We start from the raw sequence: 20,456 nt of genomic DNA on the forward strand, positions 1-20,456 counted from the left end.
AAAAACATACAGAAAGCAGCTTGTTGGTTTAAAGCTTTAAACGAAATCGCATAACCGTTAAAAAAAGTTTTTGGACAAAAAGGTTATTTTTCTTTCAAAATGTTGTTTTTTCAAGAAATTCTTTTTTTCCTAAAAACATTTTGGGAAAAAAAAAAATTCTGGGAAAAAACATTCTGGAAATATATTGCAAAACATTTTTCTAAAAAAAAAATGTGTGCATGGTCTTTGAATCTTTGAGGTCTTTGAGTCTTTGTCTTTGGTCTCGGTGTCTTTGGTCTTCGTGTCTTTGGTCTACGTGTCTTTGGTCTACGTGTCTTTGGTCTCGGTGTCTTTGGTCTACGTGTCTTTGGTCTACGTGTCTTTGGTCTACGTGTCTTTGGTCTACGTGTCTTTGGTCTACGTGTCTTTGGTCTACGTGTCTTTGGTCTACGTGTCTTTGGTCTACGTGTCTTTGGTCTCGGTGTCTTTGGTCTACGTGTCTTTGGTCTACGTGTCTTTGGTCTACGTGTCTTTGGTCTACGTGTCTTTGGTCTCGGTGTCTTTGGTCTACGTGTCTTTGGTCTACGTGTCTTTGGTCTACGTGTCTTTGGTCTACGTGTCTTTGGTCTACGTGTCTTTGGTCTACGTGTCTTTGGTCTACGTGTCTTTGGTCTACGTGTCTTTGGTCTACGTGTCTTTGGTCTACGTGTCTTTGGTCTCGGTGTCTTTGGTCTTCGTGTCTTTGGTCTTGGTGTCTTTGGTCTTGGTGTCTTTGGTCTCGGTGTCTTTGGTCTTCGTGTCTTTGGTCTCGGTGTCTTTGGTCTTCGTGTCTTTGGTCTTCGTGTCTTTGGTCTTCGTGTCTTTGGTGTCCTCTCACCTCGCTCTGCACCTCTGACGCCGCTTTACAGAATCGCGTCTCGGACGTTTCTGGAAGCCTGGAGTAGAAACTGTGAGCGAGGCTCCGCCTCCCGTCCTCCTTGTACTTGTTCTGGAGAAGACGAAAAAGACGAAAAAGAGATTTGATTGACAGCCAGAGATCTCGTGTTTATTGAAGGGTGAATTCATGAATCATGATGATAATTTATTTTATTTACTGGAAATATGAAATAAAACATGAGCGGTGAGCTCGGTCTATCTGACCCAGATGTCTTCTCACAGGACAGATTCAGTCATCATTTAAACATCGTGGGAGGAGCTTAAAGCAGCTTCTCTCTGGGGGAATTTTAATAAATCTCATCAATCCCAAAACAGAAGGATGAGAGTGTAGAACGAGACGAGAAATATGTGGATTTAATTTAAGCATCTGAATACTAGAACTCTGTTGAACAAAGCGTTATCTTTAATACATAAAAAGGAAGGATAAAGGAGGTACTTTTCCATAATAAGAGTATAGTGGGCGCGTGGTTCCCTCACCTCGCTCTGCAGGCCGCTCATCTCTCTGCAGAAGCTGGTGTCCGTGGTGTCGGGCAGAGAGGAGTACAGCGAGTCCTCCATCTCCTCCTTCACGCTCCCTTTGTACTTCACCTGCAAGGAAAAGGTTGCCTTGTTGGTAAAGAAGCTTCAGATATCAGAGCGGGCGGACGGGCGGGCGACCTCTGACCTCGCTGAGGAGCTCTGCTGCTTCCTTGGCGTGCAGCGTCTCCATGGTGTGAGGGAGGAGGGAGTACAGAGACGTCCTGGCCTCCTTCTGACCCGCCTCCTTGTACTTGTTCTGCACAGTGAACAGTGAACATTTACTGCAGCTCCTCTGTTCACGAAGTGTCCTAAAAACCACGTCCCGGCCTGAGGAGGATTACCTCGCTCTGCAGCTGGGACAGATGTTTGGCCAGCTGTGTCTCTGTGGTCTGTGGGAGCTGATGGTACAAGCTGCTCTGCACCTGCTGCTTCACACCTTCTTTATACTTCACCTGCAGGGGCCACAAGCGTGTTGTGAGGGTCACTATCAGCTGTCACACCCATTGTGATGGGGCCGTTCTCCATGTGTGTGGTGAAGGAGACAAACGGACGTGGCTCAGCAGCTCGGAGGCCTCTCTGGCGCGCCGCGTGTCGATGGTCTCGGGCAGCAGCGAGTAGAGGTTCGTGCTCATCTCCTTCTTTCCCTCCTCTTTGTACCTCGCCTGGAGACGAAGGACACACACACACACACACCCGTCAGCCGGCCGTCTCCGCGGAGACGAGCACGCGAGATGGGCGCCGCGGGTCACCTCGCTGAGGAGCTCGCAGGCCTCCTTGGCGTGGGCCGTCTCCGGCGTCTCGGCCAGCCGGTGGAACAGAGCGGAGGGACTACTTTTCCTCGCGGCCTCTTTGTACTTCAGCTGCAGGAGACCGTGGCATTAACAAGTGGAACAAGAAGGCGGGGGGGTGCGCGGCGAGGCGGCTCGCTACCTGACTCTGGAGCTCCGAGGCCTCTCTGGCGTGCAGCGTGTCCCGCGTCTCCGGCAGGGTGGAGTACAGCGAGGACGCGTCCTCCTTCCTCCGCCTGTACCTCGTCTGAGGTTAAAGATTCACGACACTCACACCTCAAAGGTCACATCGTACGGTTCATCTTCTTCAATGCAGCGTGATGTTCATCTAGTGAAACAGGGTCCATGCAGAGACCCCCCCCCCCCCCCCCACGTACCTCACTCTGCATCTCGCTCGTCTCTCGGGCGAACTGGATCTCCGAGGTGTCGGCCAGCTGAGAGTAGAGAGACGGGGGGGCTCCTCTCACCAGCACCTTGGGCCGGTACTTCACCTGATGGAGGGAGAGAGAAGAAGAGGTCTCCTCGGTGAGGACTACATTACCCACAAACCCCTCTGAGGCCGTGCTCCTGTACCTCGCTGTGCAGCTGAGACATCTCCACAGCGTGGTGGACCTCCGGAGTGTCAGCCAGCTGAGAGTAGAGAGAGATGGAGGCCTTCCTCCTCCCGGCCTCCTGGTACTTATTCTGAAACCAGCAGGGGTCAAAGGTCAACGCTGTCCTCCTGGTGCACTACGTCTCAGGGGGACACGCTGTCCTCCTGGTGCACTACGTCTCAGGGGGACACGCGGTCCTCCAGGTGCACTACGTCTCAGGGGGACACGCGGTCCTCCTGGTGCACTACGTCTCAGGGGGACACCCTGTCCTCCTGGTGCACTACGTCTCAGGGGGACACGCGGTCCTCCTGGTGCACTACGTCTCAGAGGGACACGCGGTCCTCCTGGTGCACTGCGTCTCAGAGGGACACGCTGTCCTCCTGGTGCACTGCGTCTCAGAGGGACACGCTGTCCTCCTGGTGCACTGCGTCTCAGGGGGACACGCTGTCCTCCTGGTGCACTACGTCTCAGGGGGACACGCGGTCCTCCTGGTGCACTACGTCTCAGGGGGACACGCGGTCCTCCTGGTGCACTACGTCTCAGAGGGACACGCTGTCCTCCTGGTGCACTACGTCTCAGGGGGACACGCGGTCCTCCTGGTGCACTACGTCTCAGAGGGACACGCGGTCCTCCTGGTGCACTACGTCTCAGGGGGACACGCGGTCCTCCTGGTGCACTACGTCTCAGGGGGACACGCGGTCCTCCTGGTGCACTACGTCTCAGGGGGACACGCTGTCCTCCTGGTGCACTACGTCTCAGGGGGACACGCTGTCCTCCTGGTGCACTACGTCTCAGGGGGACACGCGGTCCTCCTGGTGCACTACGTCTCAGGGGGACACGCTGTCCTCCTGGTGCACTACGTCTCAGGGGGACACGCGGTCCTCCTGGTGCACTACGTCTCAGGGGGACACGCTGTCCTCCTGGTGCACTACGTCTCAGGGGGACACGCGGTCCTCCTGGTGCACTACGTCTCAGGGGGACACGCGGTCCTCCTGGTGCACTACGTCTCAGGGGGACACGCTGTCCTCCTGGTGCTCTACGTCTCAGGGGGACACGCTGTCCTCCTGGTGTACTACGTCTCAGAGGGACACGCTGTCCTCCTGGTGCACTACGTCTCAGGGGGACACGCGGTCCTCCTGGTGCACTACGTCTCAGGGGGACACGCTGTCCTCCTGGTGCACTACGTCTCAGGGGGACACGCGGTCCTCCTGGTGCACTACGTCTCAGGGGGACACGCTGTCCTCCTGGTGCACTACGTCTCAGAGGGACACGCTGTCCTCCTGGTGTACTACCTGTAGTAGAAGTACCTGGCTCTGAAGCTCCTGGACGGATCTGGCGTGCTGCGTCTCGCTGGTTTCGGGGAGCTGAGAGTAGAAGCTGCTGCTCATCTCCTTCTTTCCTTCCTCCTTGTACTTGTTCTAAGAGGAGAGAGAGAAGTGTGACAAGAAGGATTCCAATCTCTTCTCCTCCTCCTCCATCCTTCTAGGCTTCCTCCCTCCACCCGTCTGACCTCACTCAGCATCTCCGTCAGCTCTTTGACGAACTGCGTCTCGGTGGTGTGCGGCAGCAGAGAGAAGAGCGAGGAGGAGCCGTCCGCCCTCACGGTGCCTCGGTACTTCACCTGAGACACAAGCAGAAGGAGGTCACGCGTCCGACCTCCGTCTGCTCCTCCAACCGCTCCACCAGGCGACGTAGCTCAGGTACCTCGCTCTGCAGGTCTGAGGCCTCTCTGGCATGTCGGGTCTCTGGAGTCTCCGGCAGGACCGAGTACAGCGACACGGACGCCTCCTTCTTCCCCTCCTCTTTGTACTTGGACTTGGGGGGGGGGCACAAGGAGCGTCACAAGGACCGCTGTGTGTGTGTGTGTGTGTGTGTGTGTGTGTGTGTGTGTGTGTGTGTGTGTCTGTGTGTGTGTCTGTGTGTGTGTGTGTGTGTGAGCAGACCTCAGATATCACGGCGCTGATGTTCTTGGAGTGGATGAGTTCGGCTGCAGGAACAAACAGACTCTGACCCTTCATCTTCTCAAAGTCCTCCTTATACTTCACCTGCAGGGAGGAGGCCATGTCAGTGTGTGTGTGTGTGTGTGTGTGTGTGTGATTTGTTGAACATAGAACCATAAATACAATGATTTAAATTACATTTTTAACATCTAAAATGTATACATATAAGATGTGTTAAAATCCAATTTAGTACAAATGAGAACATTAGTTCAAATGTAGTTTAAATTCAGATCAGAAGAAATGATCCAAAGAGACAAAGTACACGCAGCAAGTACAAATACTCACTCAAGTCCTACGATATATATACCAAAAACACAAATATATTGTCTCTGTGCGTACGTCTCCATGGTAACAGCAGCATCTGTAAAGTAACTTGTGGTCCATGCAGCGCTGCATCAGGAGGACGAGGAGGAGACTCTTTTGGGTTGTGCATGTGGTGATTGATGAGGACGGACAGAGGGACACGGAGATGAGGACGGACAGAGGGACGGCGATGTGAGGACGGACAGAGGGACGGCGATGTGAGGGTGAATTCATGCAGTGGGCTGCTGATGAGTCACACCAGAGAATCAATAACTCTTCCTCCCACATGCTCCTCCAGCAGCTTCACCCTCATCCACACACACACACACATGTATTGTGATGGCCCAGCTGGCGAGCAGCGCCCCACATGGCTTGGGGTAGCCAGGCAACGGCCACCAAGAGGCGTGGTAGTGGATGGGCGGTACTACAGCAGGTGGCCCTAAGTGCACCTCCCAGGTGTTCTGAATCAGAACCTCAATCAAGAGCCTGTAAAAGGGAGGGTGAGACGACACTGCGGGGGAAGAAGAAAAGAAGCGGAACGACACTAATCCCTCTGCCCTTCTCACTCCAGGACGAGTCCAGCTGAGCTGCCCGATGCCTCCGGCGATCCCGGTGAACCCGGCGTTTTGAGTTTGCTTATGCCCCCTCCCCTCTTCCCCTCAGGTTATAATAAATAAAATTTCTGTTTGACTTCACTGCAATCCTGGGGTCTCGGCTGAACTCTTATTCCCACCTGAAGCCCCAGGCTCCTCTCGGAAGACCGGGCTCCCACATATGGTGGAGGATGCGGGCAATCTGATTCATCGCTACCAGTGGATGCACCGTGGAGTGGCAACAAAAGGTCAGAGATGGAAGAAATTTTGAATGCAATGCTGACCTCGCAAGCCAATCTACAGACAGCGGTAGTAGAGCTGTGTAGAGCAACAGGGAGACCGAAAGAGCGGAAGCCAAAAGAGGTGCTGACGAAACTCACGCCAGATGATGATGTCGAGACCTACATTGCATTGTTTGAAAGGGCAGCAACAAGGGAGAAATGGCCAAGAACCGAATGGGCGAACAACCTCATGCCTTTCCTGACCGGCGAAGCTCAGAAAGCCTGCCGGGACCTTTCAGCGGCAGAGGCTGAAAATTATGATAAGGTAAAGACGGCCATCCTAGCTCAATACGGACTTAGCCTCCCCGCTAAAGCACAGCGAGTACATGACTGGAGTTACGACCCTACCCTCCCTGTCCGGGCACAAGTGATGGGGCTAGTCCGTCACACCAGGAGCTGGCTGGAAGAAGCAGAGGGGCCACCCATAGTGGAGAGAGTGGCAATTGACCGGTGTATACGAGGCCTACCAAATGACGCAAAGAGGTACGTCGCCCAGCAGGGGCCCCTTGGGGTGGACACATTAGTGGCCTTATTGGAAAATCACAGAGTAATGGCTGGTCTGATGCGATCAGAAAATAACAAGCTAACCAATCCTAAAAACAAAGCAGAGAGAGAGATGATAGGCAAAGCTGTCAGTTCCCCGTCACCCCGACCAACGTTTGGAGGGACTGGGCCGGCTGTAAAACGAACCCAGTGGCTTCCTCCAATCCCGCGATGTTTCTCTTGTGGCCGAGAGGGACATCTAGCCAGAGGGTGTCCGGATCGGGATGAGCCAATGCCGACAGCCGGGTCCACCGATCACAAAGGCCTCTCCTGCCACCACCTCACTACCTGCTGGGCACATGAGGGAGCCCCCGCCCCAAAGTTCCCAGTGAAGATTGCTGGGAAGGACACAGAGGCACTTTTAGACTCCGGAAGTATGGTCTCCCTGGTCCGACCGGAATTCGCCCGTGCCACGGGGGGGGGAGAGATGGCGGTGTCCTGCATCCACGGGGACACACGGAAGTATCCAACGGCCAAAATCCAAGTGGTCACTCCTAAAGGACGATTCTCTCTACAGGTTGGGGTCGTCGAACGCCTGCCAGTTCCAGTGCTTTTCGGTCGGGACAGCCCACTGTTCCCCCGCTACTGGCCAGCAGAGACAAGGGTCCCCAGACGGCGAACCAGGAAGCGACCTGGAAAGAGAGAAACTGTCGCGACTCGCCCTGCTTGGGCTGTAGTGTCCCCTGATGGGAGTCCAGCAGCCACTAGTGATGACGACGGAGGTGAGGTGGTCTGCACCCACACCACAGCGACAGACCCGGAACGGGCAGCGGAGGTTGAGCCCCTGGAAGACGTGCAATCAGACGAGGTGTTCTCCCACTTTCCGGAAGCTGAAATGGAAGGTCACCGGCCAGGACAATTCGGCTCAGCACAGCTGCGGGACCCCAACCTGACTCAAGCCTGGAGAGACGTCCAAGTGGTCGAGGGTCAAAAACAGGATGGGGTGAGTCAAGTACCATTTCCACATTTTATGATCCGGGACAAACTGTTATACCGAGTAACTAAGAAGAACGCGGATATATTTGAACAGTTGATTGTCCCCAAAGAATATGTGTCAAAAGTGTTGTATCTAGCCCACTCCCACTTACTAGGAGCCCACCTGGGAAGAGAGAAGACTTATGAACGGGTTCTCAGCCGTTTCTACTGGCCGGGGATCAAGAGGGCCGTCGAGGAATACTGCCGACATTGCGCTGAGTGCCAACTCAACTCCCCAAAGGTAGAATACCGAAATCCCCTGATACCCCTCCCCATTATTGAAACCCCCTTCAGTAGGATTGGCATGGACATAGTGGGGCCCCTACCAAAGTCCGGCCGTGGCCACCGCTATATCTTGGTTATGCTGGATTACGCGACCCGGTACCCGGAGGCAATTCCTCTACGGTCCGCCACAGGGAAGGTGGTTGCCCGGGAGATGTTCCTACTCTTCAGTAGAGTAGGCCTGCCGGAGGGAATCCTGACTGACCAAGGCTCCTGCTTTATGTCCAAGGTGATGAGCTGTCTGTGCCAAAGACTTAAGGTGAGAAAAATCAGAACCTCTGTCTACCACCCACAGACTGATGGCCTGGTAGAACGATTCAACAAAACCCTAAAGCACATGCTGCGCAAGGTAGTCGACGTAGATGGTAAAAACTGGGACCAACTGCTGCCTTATATTCTGTTTGCTATCCGAGAAGTACCCCAGGGATCCACAGGATTTTCACCGTTTGAGCTTCTGTACGGTCGGAGACCCCGGGGATTGCTGGATGTGGCCAAGGAGGCCTGGGAGCAGCAGCCGTCCACCCAGCGCAGTATTGTGGAGCATGTGGAACAGATGCACCACCGAATGACCCAAGTCTGGCCCCTGGTTCGGGAGCACATGCGGCAAGCCCAAGCACAGCAGGCCCAGGTATACAACAGGGGAGCCCAGGTGAGAGAGTTTAAACCAGGAGACAAGGTAATGGTTTTACTCCCAACGAATGATTGCAAGTTTTTGGCCAAGTGGCAAGGGCCTTACGAGATAATGGAACAGGTGGGACCCGTAAACTACCAGGTACGTCAGACAGGCCGTAGGAAAACCCAACAATTGTACCATGTGAACTTGCTAAAGCCATGGCATCAGCCCCTTCCGGTCCCCACTAATGTCCTGGCAGCTAACCTGATTCCCCAGGTCCTCCCGCCGGTGAAAATGGGCGATCAGCTGTCATCCAGACAAGGTCAAGACCTCCGAGAACTGGTTGGCCGGAACGCAGATGTCTTCTCTGAGATCCCAGGTCGAACAACAGCCATCTCCCACGACATCAGAACAGAGCCGGGAAAGACCGTAAGACTACGACCATACAGAATCCCCGAGGCCAGACGGGAGGCCATCAGGGACGAGGTGAGGAAAATGCTTGACCTTGGGGTGGTGGAGGAGTCACACAGTGCCTGGTCCAGTCCTATAGTCCTGGTTGGAAAGCCGGACGGAAGCATTAGGTTCTGCAATGACTACAGAAAATTAAATGAAATTTCTCTGTTTGACACCTACCCTATGCCCCGGGTAGATGAGCTGGTCGAGAGACTAGGACCGGCCCGGTTCATCTCCACGCTAGACTTAACGAAAGGGTACTGGCAGGTACCGCTCACCCCCCAGGCCATGGAGAAGACTGCCTTCTCAACACCAGACGGCGCCTTCCACTATAAAGTGCTCCCATTTGGCCTTCATGGAGCTCCGGCAACGTTTCAGAGGCTAATGGATAAGATACTGCGGCCCCATCAGGAATATGCCGCGGCATACCTCGACGACATCGTCATCCATAGCACGTCATGGGAGAAGCATCTACAGCACCTAGCCGCAGTCCTCCAGGCCTTGCGAGAGGCGGGACTGACAGCCAACCCTGCAAAGTGCTCCCTCGCCTTGGAGGAGGCGAATTACCTTGGGTACACGGTCGGCCGAGGAAATGTGAAGCCCCAAGTAAAGAAGGTGGAGGCCATAACAACCTGGCCCCAACCCCAGACAAAACGACAGGTGAGAACATTTCTAGGGCTAGTTGGGTATTACAGACAGTTCATCCCTAACTTTGCTTCGGTAGCCGCCCCCTTGCATGAACTGACAGGCAAAAACGCACCCAACGGGGTAAAGTGGACGGAACAGGCCCAGTTGGCCTTCAATGCCTTGAAGACAGCCCTCTGTGAGGAAACCGTACTACACACCCCTGACTTTGGCAAGAGGTTCGTACTACAGACCGATGCATCAGAGGTAGGCCTAGGGGCAGTCCTGTCCCAAGTACATGATGGAAGTGAATACCCCATCACCTTTGTTAGCCGCAAACTACTTCCCCATGAGAAGAATTATGCAACTATTGAAAAGGAGTGCCTAGCAGTTAAATGGGCGATAGGTAAACTAAGGTACCACTTACTAGGCCGAGAGTTTACATTGGTCACAGACCACGCCCCCCTAAAGTGGATGGCCTTCAACAAAGACAAGAATGCCAGAATAACCCGTTGGTTTTTGCACCTACAGGACTTTAAGTTCACAGTGGAGCACAGAGCGGGAAGGCTACATGGGAACGCCGATGCCCTGTCAAGAAGGGACGACTGCCTGTGGACTGCCGCTCCCCTCCGTAGTTCGGAGCGGAGGGGGGGGGTATGTGATGGCCCAGCTGGCGAGCAGCGCCCCACATGGCTTGGGGTAGCCAGGCAACGGCCACCAAGAGGCGTGGTAGTGGATGGGCGGTACTACAGCAGGTGGCCCTAAGTGCACCTCCCAGGTGTTCTGAATCAGAACCTCAATCAAGAGCCTGTAAAAGGGAGGGTGAGACGACACTGCGGGGGAAGAAGAAAAGAAGCGGAACGACACTAATCCCTCTGCCCTTCTCACTCCAGGACGAGTCCAGCTGAGCTGCCCGATGCCTCCGGCGATCCCGGTGAACCCGGCGTTTTGAGTTTGCTTATGCCCCCTCCCCTCTTCCCCTCAGGTTATAATAAATAAAATTTCTGTTTGACTTCACTGCAATCCTGGGGTCTCGGCTGAACTCTTATTCCCACCTGAAGCCCCAGGCTCCTCTCGGAAGACCGGGCTCCCACAGTATATAAATATGAATGTGTGTGTGTGGTCACCGTTACCAACGGCAACCCGTGCGTTGGGCTCACATCCAGTTCACACTCGTCTTTCTATTGGGGAGTTTAACAATTGAGCAGCTGGTAAAATGAGTATTTATCTGCTTTAAATGAAAGGTTTATAATGCGGTGACCTACGTCACTGAGGAGGAGGCTGCACCTCCTGTTGAAGGCCGGGTCGGGTCGGGGGGGCTTCAGGTCGGAGGGGGCCTGGAAACACAGAGACACACACACACACACACACCACGTTGTGCTGCTGTTTGTTAAATTTACATGAAAACATGAGTTTATGGTCTCAGTCTCTAGTTTCAAGTCTTCTTCAAAGCAGCATGATGTTCATTTAGAGTCAAACCGCCGCTGATTGACAGGTGTCTAACAGACCATAACTATATCATTTATATTTATATATTACTTTAGATCACCTGACGTCAGCAGAGGAGCCCCCCCCCCCCCCCCCATAACGAGCCCTGATCAGCTCGGAGCGACAGGAAGTCCTCACCTCCGGCCGCCAGGCTCCCTGCAGCTCCTCCTCCTTCTCCTCTTCCTCCTCTTCCTCCTTCTCCTCCTCCTCCTCTTCCTCCCTGCTGTCTTCTGCTGCCGTCTCCTGGGTTTCTACCTCGTCCTCCTGGTGCGTCCTGCTGCTCTCTGTCTTCTCAGCCTCCTCTTCCTCCTTCTCCTCCTCCTCCTTCTTCTTCTCCTCCTCCTTCTCCTCTTCCTCCTCCTTCTCCTTCCCCTCTTCTTCCTCCTCCTTCTCCTCCTCCTCCTCCTCTTCCTTCTCCTCCTCCTCTTCCTCCCTGCTGTCTTCTGCTGCCGTCTCCTGGGTTTCTACCTCGTCCTCCTGGTGCGTCCTGCTGCTCTCTGTCTTCTCAGCGTCCTCTTCCTCCATCTCGCCGTCTCGTATTGTATTTATGTATGAGGAGCTTAAATAAAATACATATTCATACGTTCATAAGTACCTTGATGAGTCGAGTAGTAGAAGTACTCACATACAAGTAGAAATATCAGAGTAATATAATAATATTAACACAAGTTAGTAAGTAAAAGTCACAAAGTAACAGAAAGATGTTCTATGAGAGAAAGTACTTTGTATCATAGAACATTACATTCTATTCATTCATATTAGTACAATATTCTGTATATATATATATATAATATACATATAAATACCTCAATTATAATAACTACATTTGTGATCAATAATCATTCATTAGAGCGTTTGTGTCTATTTTTCGTCATATTTTGTCTCTTTGAGGTCTTTTTAACACCTCTGAGGGTCTCTATGTGCTGCTTTGACGTCTCTTTGAGGGACATCTGTCTTTTCATATTAAAGAGTTGCTTCAGACTCTTAAGAACCGGCATAAAAAGTATAAAATAACAACATTAAGAGCATTTACTTCAACTCAAACTCACTCTGTGATCTCTACGATCCTCAAGGTCACGAGTCACCTCCTCTGAGGAGCTCCTGCTGTCCCTCCTCACCCCCGGACCTCCTGCTGTCCCTCCTCACCCCCCCGGCCTCTCGTCTCCTTTTCTTTGGTTTTCTCGTTAACGTGTTTTCCTTCACTCCGCTCTTTGCTTCCTCATCTTCTTCATGGTCGACCTTCCCTGCTTCTGGTCTCCTCCTCGTCCTCCTCCTCGTCCTCCTGCTCGTGACCCACTGTCTCCTGCTGTCGCTCCTCCTTCTTATCGCTTCTGACTTTCCACATTTAGCCCCCTACTCGAGGCCTTATCGCCAGCGCGCCCTTCACGCCGTGTGTGTGTGTGTGTGTGTGTGTGTGTGTGTGTGTGTGTGTGTGTGTGTGTGTGTGTGTGTGTGTGTGTGTGTGTGTGTGTGTGTGTGTGTGTGTTAGTTCAGAAAAATTCGTAAGCTGGAAGGAATGCTCTTGTACGTTTTCTATTTTTACTTTATGTATTTTTTGATGTGTGACTTTTTTATAATAAGAATCTCTTCTGCTTCAGTTCCTCTCTCTCTGCGTCCTCCTGCCACCTCCTCTTCATCCCACCTCATCTTCCTCCTCTTCATCACTCCTCATCTTTCCCTCCTCCTGTTCATTCATTATTTTATGTTCATCTTAATATCTTAAGATGAACATACTGGGTCACCAGGGCAACCCTGGGGGGGGGGGGGGGGGGCAGCATCTGTGTACACTCTCACACACACACACACACACACACACACACACACACACACACAGACACACACACACACATTCTCACTCACAGAAACATTGAAAAGACAATAATAAAAGCAAATAAAATTCCCTGTGAAACCTGTTTGTTGCTATAATATAAAATTATTGATATTGGTTTCTACTATTATAATAGCAGTGATTTGACCTCTCAGAGGTACATACATCATGAATACATCATGAATACATCATGAATACATCATGAATAAATCTAAATACACCATAAATACATGTTAGCTTGATGCAGATGATGAATCGATCATCTCTTCTACAGAAACACTTCAGATCTCAGACAGCTTTTAATCGTCCTCAAAGAAAGATACAAAGAACTCACCTCACTGGCTCCTCCTCCAACAGGTGATGTCATCAAGAGGTGATGTCATCATAGCAGCCAGAGGCCTCCGTGATGACACACAGTGTGTGTGTGTGTGTGTGTTATTGTACTCTCTGACCAAAATGCACCCGTCACATCTCACTCACACAAGCGCACACATTAGGGCCAACTCACAGTGTGTGTGTGTGTGTGTGTGTGTGTGTGTGTGTGTGTGTGTGTGTGTGTGTGTGTGTGTGTGTGTGTGTGTGTGTGTACATACGATGCTGATCTGCTCCTGAGTCCTTCTGAGTCTTTGCATCTCCGGAGTGTCGGACACGATGCTGAAGCCTCGACCTTTGCTCTCCTCAAAGTCCTTCTTGTACTTCACCTGAAGTCAGACAGGTGAGTGTTGGTGAAGACCAGCTGACAACGTCCCACTGACCACAAACACAACAACAACAACAACAACAACAACCACCAGGCTGCAGTAGTTTAAGTCAACGACCTCTAGTGTCTCACGCTGGCCATATGGAAAGGGGCGTGGCCTCCTATTATCCTACGTCACCTGACTTCCTCCTCCACCCCCCCCCTTAATAAGAATAATTAACTTTAGAGTTTTAATAATCTTCTGACTTTTTACGTGCGTGTCACTTTTTCCGAATCGATGTCATCAGCTGCTTGGTCACACCATCACACACCAGCAGGTCACATGACCGCGTCACACTCACCACACAACTAGGTCAGTGCTGAGCATGGGGGGGGTGGGGGGGGGACTCAGTGTGCGTCTTTGTGCGTTAGCGTCAGCCTCCTGGAGCTAATGTGAAGTGATTCAAACGTCACCTTCAGGGACGGGAGCAGGAGGATGAAGGTTACAACAACGTGGAGATCTCTCCAGAAGGAGGAGAAGAAGGAGGGGGGGAGGTGGAGGAAGAGGAGGAAAGGGAGCAGAAGGAGGAGGAGGAGACGAGGATCGACAGCGATGCTGATTTAAAGGTCTCATTTTGAAAGTACCTGAAATTAAGACTCATCCGTCGGGGCTGATATATATATAATATACATGTATATGTATAACCCTAACCCTATAATATATGTATATGTGTATATATATATGCACATATACATATAAATGTATATGTGTATATATACTGTATATGTATACGTACATATATACATATATTATATATATATACAAACATATACACGCACACGTTGATCAGGTCTGGAGAGAAAAGAAGAGAACTGATGGGTAAACAACAACACCAACGCAAATATCCCATCATGCACTGCACCACACCTTCTGCTGACTGCTGAGTGGACATCTGTCCTTTTGTCCTGGTGCCTGCTATGCACACACAGACACACACACTCTCACACAGTAACACACACACACACACACACACACTGCTGTCGTTCTTCTGGCACACCTGAGCGTTTGTTTTCCTCCCCAGGTGGTGCCGGCGGGGTGGAGACATGAGCCAGTCTGAGTCATGATGTGATTGTCTCAGAGGACACGTTCTATGCAGATACAACGTATGTTATATATATATTATTAATATTTACATATTAACCGAAGCCTCTAGTTTGTCATCTCCTCGGTTGCCATCTTATTTGCAACGAGTGAACAGGAAGTGACCATATAAGGACTGAGGAGGATGCAGAGAGCTGTCAATCAGCGTGTGTGTGTGTCTGTGTGTGTCTGTGTGTGTCTGTGTGTGTGTTACCTGGCTCTGCAGCTCGCTCTGCTGTCTCAGCCTCAGGTTCTCTGGCGTGTCGGCCACCGTGGTGAAGGACGTTTTGGGGTAATGTCTGAAAAGAGAGACGCTTTTCCTCAGTTCATTTATTACGTAGTTTAACGTTATGGAAGTTAAAATAAGTCCTCCTGGTCCTACTCATGATGTCCTCAGTGTCTCTCTACTCATGATGTCCCCAGTGTCTCTCTACTCATGATGTCCTCAGTGTCGCTGTGGAGCGAGGTGCAGTACCACCTCAGTCCAGCGGGGGCGCTGCATTCACCCGACAAAACCTCCAATCATCGGCTGCTTCTCCCCCCCCCCGTTACGTCTGTCTCCTACAGAGACTTCCTGTCCCAGCAGTGTGTTAAATGTTGTTTGTACGTACTCGCAGTGTCACACAAACAACAAACACACACACACACAGACGCACTCATTGTGTAGTGAAGTTTCACTTCACCTGTTCCCGTCACCAGGGGCAACCGCCGATGCTTTGTTCCCTCGAGGCAACCAAATACTTTGAGACAAAGAGCTGCTCTGTGGGACACTACACACACACACACACACACACACACACACACACACAGACAGACAGACAGACACACACACACACACACACACACACACACACACACACACAGACACACACACACACACAGACACTGCTCTCCTCTCCAACTTTTAGAAGTTGTTTTTCTTACGATGTGTTGTTTTAATCTGATTATATTCTTACATTTTAATAAGGGTTTTAAATCCAAACCACAAAAGGAAACATGGAGGCGGAGAAGAATCAGACGTCGTGTTTGATGACCTCACCTTCCTCTGCCGATGAGGAGGAAGAGAAGCCTCTCCCTCCATTATGACTCTACAACCTACTTCCTCCCCAGCCTCATTTCAAAAGAAAGTGAACCATCACAACATTTAACTGCCAAATTCTCCTTCTCCTTGGTCCTCCTCTTCGTCCTCTTCGTCCTCTTCGTCCTCCTCGTTGTGCTTCATCCACGAGCCTCAGATTTATTCTCCTCTCGCTGTGCTTTATAAGACACACGATGCGAGGACGAAGAGGAGGACGAGGACGAAGAGGAGGACAAAGAGGAGGAAGGAAGCGACAAATGGCGATGAACAAACAGAAATGCCAGTTGTTGCTGTTTTGTGACCCCCCTCCTTCCTTTGTGACCCCCCCGTGTTGCGTAATGACGCTAAACTGAAACCAAAAGGAGTCGTTTCTGCTGCCTCGTTCAGGCCGAACCTTCAGTGGTTCCTTTCTAAAAAGCCTCCTGACACTGTGAGCGATTAGCAGGAGGGTTACATAACGCCCCCCCCCCCCCCCTCACAGGCCCCCCCATCCTTCTCTCTCAGTATGCTGCCCTCACCGTCCCCTCTTCTCACTGAAGGGTTTATTCCTTCCTCGCTGTCCTCTCCGTTCTAACGAGTCGTTGGTTGTTCTAACGAGTCAATAGTGGGTCACGTGAGTCGTTAGTGTCGTTAAAGATGGTCACATGGTCCTGCAGAGCCGCTTCAGGATCTGCTTGCTGCTTCTCTCCTGCCTCAGTGAAACAAAGAAGCTCCATCAGGGAGCAGTAATCTGGGTTATGTGGGCAGCAGCGTTACGTAACCAACGCCTTTTTATCACAACAATCTGAGCTGCTGTCAAAACTCAAAACACATATTTTCAAGTCAGATCACATGAAGATGGAGGGACGGAACAGAGGAGACCTTTTGAAGATTCCCCTTCATGTTCACAGGCGCAGCGGTTTTGCACCGTTACATAAGCAGCTTTGATTATTATTAATTAGCATAAAGGGGAATTTAGGAGGAGGCTGCTTTGAATCTTTCTATTCGATGGATCTCTGCTGCTCTTCTTGTTGTATTAAACCACCTTCTGCTAATTAGAGATACACAGGAAGAGAAATAAAAGAACCCTTACTGACATGAGACGTCTTTTACTGTGAGAAAGTTATATTTGCACCTTTTGTTACAAAATTGTAATGTTTGTTTTAATAGATGGAAAAATTGTCATTAGTTGGACTCGACAGTACGGAGATACTCTCGCAGTCACATGACTCGTTAGCGTCTGCAGTCACATGACTCGTTAGTGGCTGTAGTTACATGACACGTTAGTGTCTGCAGTCACATGACTCGTTAGTGTCTGCAGTCACATGACTCGTTAGTCATTCGTTAGAGTTGTAAGTGTCGTGAGTCGTTAGTATTCTCAGTACAGAGTCGTGTGAGTCTCTTGAATCCCTTTTGTCTGTGGACCACTAGCTTGTCAGCCTTCATGAGGCGAGTCTTCTGAATCTGGAGGATCCACAGCGATGAAGATGAACAACCAGAAGAAGCTTTCAGATCGGGTTTGGATTCAAACACATTCTGCACATGAGATCTTTGAAGAAGAGAACGCGGTGTTTGTGGGAACTCTTAATAAAGTCTCACGTGCTTCTGTAATCCCTCTCCACAGTGCAGCAGAGAAGCACGAGACTCATTAAATCCATCCACACCTCCATTCTAAAAGTCTTCACTGGAGGAGTATCATGAGTATGAAGATAAAATTAGCTAGTGATCCTTTCATTGTCTGTAAACCTGTCGATTACTTAATCGATTAGTAGTTTAATAAAAGTCCTCAAATGTCTTGTTATGTCCACGACATCAAGACATTGAGTTTACTGTCAAAGAGGAGAATGTGTGATAATATTCACATTTAAGACTGGAATCATAGACTTTATACTTTTTACATCAAACTAGACGATAATCATACTTGAATAAAACAAATTAATTGCTGCAGTAAACTTGCATTTCATTGTTGATGGAAGAAGAAGAAACGTGTGAACAGTCACCTCGTATCTTTAGATCAAATATAGAATAAATGAACACAATCTTCTTTTTCTTCATCACAGCTTCGTCGTTACGCAGGTTTTAAAATCAGAGACGTCGGATACATCGCATTAATATGGGCCGTCACGTTACATGTGCACAAAAGGAACTACGCTACCCACGATGCACTAGTGCGTGCACGCCGTGTTCACACCTTGGTGATGAAGCGAGGGGGCGTCGATGAATTCTTCTCTAGAGGAGGACTACGGGTCGAGCTTCAGCTGCTGCTATAAAAACCCTCACCGGGCTGCAGGTTGTTACGCAGTAGAATGACACCTATAATGAGCTCATGGTACTTTATCGCCATGTTTTAGTGATGAACAGGTATGAGATGGTGTGACTCCTGTGAACACATACACGCATGTAAAGAGAGTCGTGATACGTGACCGAGGGAACCAGCACTCACGCGTTGCAGTAGGGTTTCTTGTCGTAACCTTTGTAGTTCTTCATGTTCAGGGTCATCTTACACACCTCGCAGTGGAAACATCCTTTATGCCAGTTCTGCAACACACACACACACACACACGTTAATGATGGATACAATGAGGCTCTGAAAAGTAGAGTGTTAAAGCGTCATTCTGTGTAGTGACCAGCAGGGGGCGACTCCCATAGACGTCTATGAGGAAATGACTCTACTTCTCTCTTGATTTATTCCCTCAGTAAAAGACACTTTGACTTCTCCTTTCACCCGTTATCCCGTCACCGAGACCACAACCAAGCCGTCTCCATGACAACCCCGTGCCTCTGCACCGCCCTCCTCGCAACCCGCCTGTCAGTCAAACGTCGCGGGCGGGACTGTCCGCCTCGCACTTCCCGGTTAACTTGAGATTTGACAGCGAGGGTTCGGGGCTAAATATAAAAAGCTGTGGGAGGCTGGATTAAAATGTGACGCAGGGGGAACTGAAGTAAGTCAGTTTGCTGCCAAACAGATCTCCCTCAATCTGTGCTGAATCTGGATTATTTAAATTCTTTGAATCTTTGAATTAAGTCTATTCAGTACATCTAATGACTATATTTAATAAAAGCTGCATCCACTGTAGTGACCAGCAGGGGGCGACGTCTATGAGGAAATGACTCTACTTCTGTGTAGTGACCAGCAGGGGGCGACTCCTCTGCTCCCATAGACGTCTATGAGGAAAAGACTCTACTTCTGTGTAGTGACCAGCAGGGGGCGACTCCTCTGCTCCCATAGACGTCTATGAGGAAATGACTCTACTTCTGTGTAGTGACCAGCAGGGGGCGACTCCTCTGCTCCCATAGACGTCTATGAGGAAATGACTCTACTTCTGTGTAGTGACCAGCAGGGGGCGACTCCTCTGCTCCCATAGACGTCTATGAGGAAATGACTCTACTTCTGTGTAGTGACCAGCAGGGGGCGACTCCTCTGCTCCCATAGACGTCTATGAGGAAATGACTCTACTTCTGTGTAGTGACCAGCAGGGGGCGACTCCTCTGCTCCCATAGACGTCTATGAGGAAATGACTCTACTTCTGTGTAGTGACCAGCAGGGGGCGACTCCTCTGCTCCCATAGACGTCTATGAGGAAATGACTCTACTTCTGTGTAGTGACCAGCAGGGGGCGACTCCTCTGCTCCCATAGACGTCTATGAGGAAATGACTCTACTTCTGTGTAGTGACCAGCAGGGGGCGACTCCTCTGCTCCCATAGACGTCTATGAGGAAATGACTCTACTTCTCTCTTGATTTATTCCCTCAGTAAACATTGTAAACATGAGTTTATGGTCTCAGTCTCTAGTTTCAAGTCTTCTTCAATGCAGCATGATGTTCATTTGGTGAATGATGGTCCATTTAAATGTATTTATAGAATAGCGTATAAATCCACATATTAGCAAATGATGGTCAGTTTTTTTATTTCATTTTAATTTATCCTATTAAACACTAAAAATAAAACCAATTTCTAGCTTCTACTTTTCTTTTTAAAGTAAAAGAAGCAGATTCATATTCCACTAATTTCTTCCTTACTTTCTCTACTTTTTTCAGCCTCACCGCATTTAATTCTCTTCATATTCTCACTTTAAAGTCACATCAGCCTTTGGGAAACAGTAGAAACTGGTTCTTCTTTTTGCAGCAGATGAAACTGATATTTCTGTCTTATTTCACATGCTGTCGTGTCATCTGACGCCTCACAGGACAGACAGCGAATGCACGAGAAATTAATAATTTATCCCCATTATGCAACTGACTTATTACTGAGGAGTTGCCATCCAAACACCAAAAAAACACAACGTATTTGTACATATTAATCATGTAACTATCCAAAGAGGATTTTAATGTCACAAGCCAAAGAGTTTTAACAACTGTGTCATTTAGGCTGATAAAAGAATATCAAAAGCCTTTTTTTAAAGTAAAGTGATGAAGAAAATGAGCTAAATAACCATAAACCTCCCACTTTACATCTCCACCGTCGTTAATAACTACAGATTAAAGGTGCTCTCTGATTGATTATTGACCACGTATTGGGTTTTGAGGACGGAGCTCTAACATGAAGGAGCCCTGCGGGGGGTGGAGGTGGAGGCGGAGGCGGCAGGTGGAGGCTCACCTTGTCCAGGCAGCTGACTTTCTCCGTCGGGTAGACGATCTTCCCGCAGCGGGCGCACGCGGGGTTCATCCTGCGGACCTCCGCTCGCCGACCGGCCGACGAGCCACTGGACCGGACTTTTATTGTCCAGAGAGACGCAGAACGTCCCCCCCCCCCCCCTCCCGCTCCCCGTCCCCGACACGCCC

General features: G+C 50.3%; 2 protein-coding genes across 2 annotated transcripts in view; both read right to left on the minus strand.

The window, feature by feature from the left end:
• Positions 1-11,370, minus strand: part of LOC119198321 (nebulin) — a 26,500-nt gene extending 15,130 nt beyond the window's left edge. Inside the window, exons 1-15 of the mRNA XM_062559346.1 lie at positions 11,109-11,370; positions 10,748-10,819; positions 4,759-4,860; positions 4,520-4,630; positions 4,326-4,436; positions 4,123-4,233; positions 2,796-2,906; positions 2,600-2,713; positions 2,365-2,469; positions 2,184-2,294; positions 1,986-2,096; positions 1,776-1,886; positions 1,580-1,690; positions 1,393-1,503; positions 857-967 (exon numbers count right to left, since the gene is read on the minus strand). Of these exons, the coding sequence (XP_062415330.1) occupies positions 857-967; positions 1,393-1,503; positions 1,580-1,690; positions 1,776-1,886; positions 1,986-2,096; positions 2,184-2,294; positions 2,365-2,469; positions 2,600-2,713; positions 2,796-2,906; positions 4,123-4,233; positions 4,326-4,436; positions 4,520-4,630; positions 4,759-4,833 (1,404 nt within the window). The 5' untranslated portion in view covers positions 4,834-4,860; positions 10,748-10,819; positions 11,109-11,370. The remainder of the gene's footprint in view (positions 1-856; positions 968-1,392; positions 1,504-1,579; positions 1,691-1,775; positions 1,887-1,985; positions 2,097-2,183; positions 2,295-2,364; positions 2,470-2,599; positions 2,714-2,795; positions 2,907-4,122; positions 4,234-4,325; positions 4,437-4,519; positions 4,631-4,758; positions 4,861-10,747; positions 10,820-11,108) is intronic.
• LOC134102907 (LIM zinc-binding domain-containing Nebulette-like) lies at positions 7,047-20,417 on the minus strand. Its single transcript, XM_062559347.1, has 5 exons — positions 20,272-20,417; positions 18,119-18,213; positions 14,833-14,917; positions 13,392-13,499; positions 7,047-7,319 (listed from the first exon to the last, which is right to left on the minus strand). The coding sequence occupies exons 1-5, from the start codon at positions 20,338-20,340 to the stop codon at positions 7,047-7,049; spliced, it is 630 nt and encodes a 209-aa protein (XP_062415331.1). The 5' UTR covers positions 20,341-20,417.
• Positions 20,418-20,456: the final 39 nt, after the last annotated feature.

Source organism: Pungitius pungitius, chromosome 19 (assembly GCF_949316345.1).
Source record: "Pungitius pungitius chromosome 19, fPunPun2.1, whole genome shotgun sequence".
Lineage (NCBI taxonomy): Eukaryota > Metazoa > Chordata > Actinopteri > Perciformes > Gasterosteidae > Pungitius > Pungitius pungitius.

Coding starts and splice junctions, on each gene's coding strand:
- LOC134102907 (XM_062559347.1), bottom strand. CDS start 20,340: ATGAACCCCGCGTGCGCCCGCTGCGGGAAGATCGTCTACCCGACGGAG. Junction 18,214..20,271: donor AAGTCAGCTGCCTGGACAAG/GTGAGCCTCCAC, acceptor TGTGTGTTGCAG/AACTGGCATAAAGGATGTTT. Junction 14,918..18,118: donor AAGAAACCCTACTGCAACGC/GTGAGTGCTGGT, acceptor CTCTCTTTTCAG/ACATTACCCCAAAACGTCCT.